Raw genomic sequence first — 8,707 nt, forward strand, 5'->3', positions numbered from 1 at the left:
CATCTTTCATTTTCCTCTTAAAGATCCATTTAGAACCCAAAGGTTTATTTCTAGGAGGAAGATCAACCAATTTTCATGTATGGTTGTTCAATATGGATTCTATTTCACTATTGACTGCCTCTTTCCAAAATAATGATTCCGAAGAAGACATAGCTTCTTTAAATGTTCGAGGCTCATTTTTCAATAAGAAAGTCACAAAATCTGGTCCAAATGAAGTAGACGTTCTTTAACGTTTACTACGTCTTGGATCCTCCTGATTAAATGTACTTTCTTTTGTTTCTTCCCGAGGTCGTTTAGATCCTTCACCAATCGACTCACATTCCTTTTTATATGGATATATATTTTCAAAGAACTCAGCATTATCTGATTCTATAACAGTATTATTATGAATGTCGGGATTTTCTGATTTATGAACCAGAAATCGATATGCTTTACTATTGGTCGCATATCCTATGAAAACATAATCAACGGTTTTCGGTCCTATTTTTATCCTTTTTTTAGGAACTTGCACTTTTGCCAAATACCCCCACACTTTAAAAATAATTCAATTTGAGTTTCCTTCTTTTTCATTTTTCATATGGAATGGATTGTGTTTTTCTATGGGGTACTCGATTTAGTATCCGGTTAGCCGTAAGAACGGCTTCCCCCACAAGTTTTGTGGCAACCCAGAACTTATCAACAATACGTTCATCATCTCCTTTAACGGACGATTCTTTCTTTCAGCAATCCCATTGGATTGGGGCGTGTAAGGGGCCGTTGTTTGATGAATAATTCCATATTCTAAACATATTTGTTCAAAAGGAGATTCATATTCACCACCCCTATCACTTCTTATCATTTTGACTTTCTTGTTAAGTTGCGTTTCAACTTCATTTTTGTATTGCTTGAATGCGTCTATTGCTTCATAGCAATATCGAGTACTATCGTCAATAAAAGTTATGAAATACTTCTTTCCACCGCGAGATGGTATTGACTTCATATCGCAAATATCTGTATGAATTAAGTCTAAACGATTTGAATTCCTTTCAACTGACTTATAAGGATGTTTAACAAACTTAGATTCCACACATATTTAACATTTAGATTTGTCGCATTCAAACTTAGGCAATACTTCCAAGTTAATCATTTTCTGCAAGGTTTTATAATTGACATGACCCAAACATATATGCCATAATTCATTTTACTCAAGTAAGTAAAACGAAGCTGAAATTTTATTATTATTCTCAACAACCATTACATTCAGCTTGAAAAGGCCCTCAGTGAGGTGACCTTTTCCTACAAAAATTCCGTTCTTACTTATTACAACCTTATCGGATACAAAAACATATTTAAAACCATTCTTAACAAGAAGTTCAGCAGAGACTAAATTCTTCCTAATCTCGGGAACATGAAGGACGTTGTTCAAAGTCACCACCTTGCCAGAAGTCATCTTCAGAAAGATCTTCCCACATCCTTTAATCTTGGCGGTTGCAGCATTTCCCATAGAAGCGTTTCTTCGGGTCCAATAGGAGCATATGTTGTAAAGGCTTCCCTAATAACATAAACATGGTGAGTGGCTCCAGAATCAATCCACCACTCCTTAGGATTTCCCACCAAGTTGCATTCAGAAAGCATAGCACACAAGTCATCAACATCTTCATGTTTTTCAACCATGTTTGCTTGACCCTTCTTCTTGTCTTTCTCCGGAGCGCGGTACTCCGTAGATTTGTGCCCAACTTTCCCACAGTTGTAGCAATTTCCGTTGAACCGCTTTTTGCTTGGGTAGCTCTTCGGTCCAGAAGCCTGCTTCCTCTTTCTCTTATTTTGAGAAATATCCTCAATAATGTTGGCTCCCATTATTATTTAGTTTCCAAAACCTCTCTTTTCAGCAGCTTTGTTGTCCTATTCGATTCTCAATCAAACAATGAGATCTTCAAAAGACATCTCTTTGCGTTTGTATTTCAAGTAGTTTTTGAAGTCCTTCCAGAAAGGAGGCGACTTCTCAATCATCGGTGCTACTTGGAATGCTTCATTGATGACAAGACCTTCAATGAAAATTCTGTTAGTAAAAATACTAAGATTACTACTTTCAACATCAGTATTAATTTGATTTATACCTTCAACAAGGAGATCGTGAATAATCACTAGCAATTCCTGGACTTGGGTAATAACAGACTTATTATCTACCACTTTGTAGTCCAAGAACTTGGCGGCAACGAATTTCTTCAACCCGACATCTTCAATTTTGTATTTCTTTTCAAGTGCAGTCCACAATTCTTTTGACGTTTCCACGCCACTGTAGACATTATACAAATCGTCCTCCAGTCCGCTAAGAACATAATTCTTGCACAGAAAATCAGAATGCTTCCACACCTCAATCACGAGAAAGCGTTCATTCTCTGGAGTTTCATCGGGAAGAACAGGAACATCTTCCTTGATGAACTTCTGCAGACTTAAAGTAGTCAAGTAGAAGAACATCTTCTGCTGCCACCACTTGAAATCTAACCCAAAAAATTTTTCGGGTTTCTCCGCCGGTGCCAACGTCAGTGTTCGGCTTGTTGATGCATTGGCAATCATCATTGGAACAGCCTGGTTCCCATTATCATTAGTCATTTCTGTAAAAGAACGACACAAGCAAATGTTAAAATCACGTAGATTTTAATCTCCAACGGAGTAAAAAACCACAAAGTTTTAAACTCCAAAACAGTGAATATAACACAAATACAGAATACAAATTAAATTCCTTAAGCTTGTTAGTTGTTACATCTCGCGTTTTCGTACGTTAAAAGTTTCGTCTTCAGTTAGTCGACGTAGACTCGGGGATAAGATTATCTTGAGGTTAACGTATTTACGCTATTTATAACAAGCGAGAAGTAAGTGTCATGAAGGATAAATGGTATATGAAGTAAAGAAAATGAGTTTAGTTGAAAATGGGCAATTTGGGATAAAATACGGGTCGAGCAGTATTTCGAGCAATAATACCCAATAATTATAAACTAGTATCATGCAGGGTACCATATGACCACGGTAGTATAATGTATAAAGTATATATATAAAGTATATTAAAAATAAGTAAAATTTTAAATAATTTGGGGGAATTTTTAGATTATGCGGGCAATTGATTAATTACCGGGTAGCGGAACATTACCTAGTTAATTATTAAATTATAAAATGATACGTGGCAGCAAGGAAGCTCAAAGCATATGACTAATTAGTCATATAGGATCAGTGGCATTTACGTGTATAACTCTTAAATGACTAAAGATATGTATCAAGTTTGATCTCTTTTAATTACATCTCCTTTAAGAGATGGATAAAACTTTAGAGAACAACAAAACCAAGTCTTGCCTCCTCATTTCATTCTTAATAACAATAGCAGAACGCTAAGCATCCGAAAAGAAAAGGTTCCAACGAAATCTTGCAACAACGCAATTCTAATGCGAATTTGTTAGAATCGTAGCAACGTAAAATTTTGCGGTTCTAAAGGAGTACGGTGAAATCTTCTCCAAGAATATTATACAGAGTTTTCCCTACCCCCAGGTATGTTAAGGCCATCCCTTCTTTCTTCTGGCATGGTCCAAATTATACTGAATAAACGAGCAAACAGATAGTTTTCATAAATTACTCTATTCATAGAGATACTAGGGGTGTCTATATTCTTGATTCCCTATGAGAATTATTATTATCTTCTGTTCGTGGGTCTCAGAATAATACACAGTTGAAAAAGTTTATCCAGAAGGAATATTGAGATTTTTATGAATTTTTCATGCATTTCACCCATTTATACATATGCATTGACCCATGACCAGATGGTGTTATATACGTGTATATATGTAAATATATGTATATGGGATATGAGAAAAGGTTACGACATTATATATGCATCACCACCTGATCAGCTGGTATATGTTGATGATGTTGCCCACAGTGGCCGAGACGATATGATGGAATGCCCTCAGTGGCTTGATGATATAATGTACACCCATACTTATGCATGACACGACATTTATACGCACGTGCACGACATGTATAGTTGTCTATAGCAGCCTTGTCAGCTCGCCCATTGTATTCTGCATGTATACGTACATATGCCTTATTGGCGGGTTTCCTTCATGTATGTTATTTTCGTAATTCAGCATATGTTATTCAGGTTCATATCTTAGACGCATACTTAGGGGTGTTTGACAGGTAGGACTCAGGCACCCGTCACGGCCCATCAGTCTGGGTCGTGACATTAGTAAACTGTATTTGTAAAATAATTCTGGAGAAAATAAAATAACATAAACAAAAATATAAACGAAACAAAAAGTTAATCCGAGCCCACTGACTTCAGAGTGTTTTCTTAAGGAATTTAATCCCCTCATAGTACCCAAGATTATAGATTATTTCCTCCCAAGATAAAACGAATTACACACTGGTGTAGTGGTACTCCAAACCCCAGTGTTTCAGCGAGCACAATGTTCGGTAGCGAATCACACTTACTGTTTCTTTCTTTGAAGTTAAAACAATGCAGAAGATGGAGGAGAAATTTAGAAAATCGTATGAAAAATATGAGAGAATCAACTTGTATTTATAGCTAATGTTGGGCTGAAATCTGAAGAGGTGCAACTCTTCAGAATGGCTGTTTATGCAAAACGGCCACAACATAAATGCCATAAAATAAATGGCTATTTACTCAATAATAAAGAGGGAAAACAAAGAGGAAAAATTGAAGAGGGTAGTCAATTTTCTGTTATCAAAACAGAAAACGGAAAAATGAAAACAGTTGGATTTTAATATTAATATTATATTTAATAACATTTCTGTTAATATTTACTATTAACAAACAAATTTGGTCCAAAAAATTAATCAATCAATTGATCGAAGCGGAAGCCGAGTCGAGTGACGATGACGACGTCGCAAGGCTTGCCTTCTTCTCAACTCTTTAAGAGCTAGAAGAAGAGCAATTGCTTATATACCCATTAAAAACCTCTTCCTCTTCCAATATGGGACAATGTCCCTTTGCCGGGGGGGGGACTTAAAATTTCACTTAAAATTTTTATTTCCCTCCATTTCTCATTCACCCTATTTTAAGAGGTTAATGCTTAAACCCCCAACATGAACTTCGTCGGGGTATTTATGGATTTTAATTGAAAATGTGAAAGAACAAACCTCTTAAAGGGATACAAATTAGCCCCGTATTATAATCTTGAGATTATAAATTAGCCCCGTATTATAATCTTGAGATTATAAATTTGTATCAGGGATACAAATTAGCCCCGTATTATAATCTCGAGAACTATTTAATGCTAAAATTTTGATATAAAATTTATATCGATCTTTATACTTGGGGCTCGTTTGGTTTGAAGACAAGTTATGCTTAGATTAGTTATACTGAAATCAGTTGTACTTGATTAGCTATGTTGAGATTAGTTATTTTGGTAATATTTGATATGTTGTATTAATCCTGAAAATAAGCTAGCGTTTGGCCATAGATTCCAAATTTGTTTTGAAAAATCTGATTTTGGTGAAGTTTGGTTTGAAGATGAAAATGTGTTTGGACATACATTTTCAAATTTCCAATTTTATTTTGGAAAAACATGTATATAATTCCCAAATTTTGGAATTTTGGCCCAAAATCAGCAATTGGGGTGATTTTGGGATTTTGCCAAAATGTGGGCAACATTTATGGCCAAACATGAGTTTTGAGAATAAATCCTAAATTTATTTTGGCAAAACTCATGGCCAAACAGGGCCTAAATTTCAGAACCTATGCCCAAATGCAATTAAAAGAATTTACTCTAGAGGTAGATAAAATCAGTTTCGGAGTACCAGCACCCATAATTCTCTTAATATTTATCGCAGTAAATATGAATGCTTAATTAGCTCTTCGATCCCCATTTTGGCGAACTCGTTGTCAATATCGCTATTTAACAAATTATTGCGTTTAAAACATGCTGAGTTTTTACTCTTCGAAAATTTTCGAAAAAGTGTTCTAACACTTATTCCTTTATTCAATTACTCTAATTATCTGAACCCACTTGAATGATCTTAAATAAATCATTGTTTATTTTTGTCGTTTCAATTTCTAAATCAAGGTAAAATTTAAATTGAAAGAAAAATTCTATAGAATTTGGACGCTGACACACTTCACGTTTTATGACTTGATCCTCAAGCAACTACTCTTTTTCCTCTCTCTTCCATCCCTTTCATTTCACTATAAAATGCTTCTGAAAACCACTCTGTCACCGCTTTATCTTCTTTACTGTATTAAACCCCTAAAACCCCATATTTTTCTCTGTCTGGAACTATTCACTTTTTACGTATTGTAAGGTGTGTGTACTATATCGACATATTTTCCGGTGTGGCTTTACTGAAAAATGATGGAAGGCGGTAGAGGATCGGTGTTTCCGGTAATATTTTTCGACGGGGAGCGGGAGATTAACGTAGGCAATATCAGAATTCAACCGATGCTTGTGTTCAAGGCATTTCAGTTGGTGCTCAGTGAGAGAATCGGAATTTCACCTAATCAGATTTCTATTTTCCTATGTGAGCACAAGGCCGGGGGCTCCAAGTTCGACGATCGCCGGATTCTTTTCACCGGAAAATCGAATTTCACCTTGATTTCACGTGAAAAAATTGTTTCTTCCTCGTGATCTTGAAGCGTTCTAAAAAATCACGATACCGAAAAACGAAGCCGAACAGCGTAGATTTCGGGAAGTTTTTGAAGGAAAATGTGTTTCCCCTGCGGCGAAATCAACCGGAAGTGAATCCGTTTTATGATCGAATTTCGCAGATGGAATTGGCGAGCATGAATGAACGAGTGCAAAATTTACAGATTCAGAGGGACAATTTCAACCTAGTGATGAGCAAATTGGATCCGAATGTGATGCATTTGGATAGTCCAAATTCATTTCCAAAGATCCAAGATACTTTTCCGACGAAGAAGAAAGCACTTTGCAATGAATGTGCAAATACGAGTACCAACGGCGAAAATGAAATGACGACGTTCCATCACTGCAAGAATGATGCCATACTAATTTTTTTCGTTCAGGAGCCGGTCTGGACCGGTTAATCGGCCGCTGAAACAATTTCTGTGAGATCGATTCGGCTTTTTCGTGTTCAGACGCAGAAGGGGTAAAATCAGTTACTTTGTGGGTACATGGTAAGGAACACGTACCATATGTTAGCCCGAAAGGTTGGGTAAATAGATAGGCTAAGATTTAGGAAGACTAGAAATGATTAGCAAAAAGTAATAGAAATTAATAACGTGAAAAATGTCAATTACATAAATACATTTGAGTGGTCGATAGTTTGGCACTATAATTCCCCCTCCCCCCCGGTTAGAGCCCAATCTGGTAGCACTTCTACATAACAAGCCCAATAGTTAATTGTATAGGACCCGGGCCCAATTTACATTCCATTACATTTTATAGTTGTAAATATATGTACTCATAATTGAATAATAGGAATCAGATGGTTTATTTTCTGTTTCCATATTTCTCTGTCTCTCTCTTTTCTTCTCGACCCTTCTAGCGTTTTCTCATTTCTTCATCCTCCATAGATCATCTGAGCTTCGATCTAACATGGTATCAGAGCGAGAATTTTGATTCTCCGCATTATAAGCTTCATTTCTAATGGAGATTTACTCAGAAATCACAATGAAGTCAGGTTGTGACCAAATCGGGGATTCTGTCCAAGTTCTTCATTTCTGGTCTGAAAAGCTTAGGGTTTCACTTCAAATCTCCATCTAGCACACTCGTTTAGAAGAGAAGTTACGATTTACGAAGAAATTCAACTTAAATCCGGATCGATTTTCAAGCTAGGGTTTCTGCGGTATACACAGGACTTTACTTCTTCGAGTTTTCAGAAGAAGATGGGTAACATCACTTTAATTCACATATTTCAGGATTACTTTGATATGCTTTAGAGTTTAAATCGTATGAGTTAGCCGTTTGCATGTCAACATTGTTCAAGTTCTGGAAATTGTATGAATAAGGATTTCTTCTGTTAGTTAGCTCTAATTAGTACATGCTATGGGCAACAATGGTGATAGTTCAGTTTCCACAACTGAAGGATTTACGGCTTTTACCCTTGATCCCTCTCATCCACTCTATGTCCATCTATCTGATAGTCCTAGTAACCAATTGGTACCTGTGCCATTTGATGGCCATGGTTTCATGCTTTGGAGGAGCAATATGCTTACTTCTCTTTCAGCCAAAAATAAGTTAGGGATTTTAGATGGTAGGATTAATCAACCCAACACTGATTCACCTTATTACCCATACTGGGAGAGATGGAACGATATGGTGAAAGCTTGGATCACCAATTATGTATCTCGAGATATTGTTGTTAGTGTTATGTGTTTCAGAACTGCCAAAGAAGTTTGGACTGATATCAATGAGAGATTTGGCCAATCAAATGGATCCAAATATCTCCAAATTCAGAGAGACATAAGTGGAACTGTTTAGGGATCTTCAGACATTGCCACATATTTCACCAAACTTAGAAGCCTTTGGGATGAGTTAAACTCCTCATATGTAGGACCTATATGTTCCTGTGGAGCCCTTCCTAAGTTCATAGAGGATCAACAGCTTTTTCAATTCTTAAATGGCCTCAATGACTCCTACTCTACTATAAAGAGTGCAATAATGATCATGAGCCCCCTACCACCTATCAGCAAGGCTTACTCTCTTCTACAACAGGATGAAAGTCAGAGGGAAACTCCATCAACTACTCCAAGCTTCTC

General features: G+C 36.4%; 2 protein-coding genes across 2 annotated transcripts; one reads left to right on the forward strand and one right to left on the reverse strand.

The window, feature by feature from the left end:
- Window positions 1–1,896: 1,896 nt before the first annotated feature.
- LOC138883507 (uncharacterized) lies at window positions 1,897–2,592 on the reverse strand. The gene is made up of 2 exons (XM_070164197.1): window positions 2,097–2,592; window positions 1,897–2,024 (listed from the first exon to the last, which is right to left on the reverse strand). The coding sequence occupies exons 1-2, from the start codon at window positions 2,590–2,592 to the stop codon at window positions 1,897–1,899; spliced, it is 624 nt and encodes a 207-aa protein (XP_070020298.1).
- Window positions 2,593–7,994: 5,402 nt separating this feature from the next.
- Window positions 7,995–8,429, forward strand: LOC138883508 (uncharacterized). Its single transcript, XM_070164198.1, has one exon. It carries the CDS (start codon window positions 7,995–7,997, stop codon window positions 8,427–8,429), a length of 435 nt encoding a protein of 144 aa, XP_070020299.1.
- Window positions 8,430–8,707: the final 278 nt, after the last annotated feature.

The sequence above is a fragment of the Nicotiana sylvestris genome, chromosome 12 (assembly GCF_000393655.2).
Source record: "Nicotiana sylvestris chromosome 12, ASM39365v2, whole genome shotgun sequence".
Lineage (NCBI taxonomy): Eukaryota > Viridiplantae > Streptophyta > Magnoliopsida > Solanales > Solanaceae > Nicotiana > Nicotiana sylvestris.

Excerpts from the sequence above, each read along its gene's own strand:
- LOC138883507 (XM_070164197.1), bottom strand. The coding sequence starts at position 2,592 with ATGACTAATGATAATGGGAACCAGGCTGTTCCAATGATGATTGCCAAT. Across the intron at positions 2,025-2,096 it reads TCACGATCTCCTTGTTGAAG|GTCTTGTCATCAATGAAGCA; the intron begins GTATAAATCAAA and ends TTTTCATTGAAG.
- LOC138883508 (XM_070164198.1), top strand. The coding sequence starts at position 7,995 with ATGGGCAACAATGGTGATAGTTCAGTTTCCACAACTGAAGGATTTACG.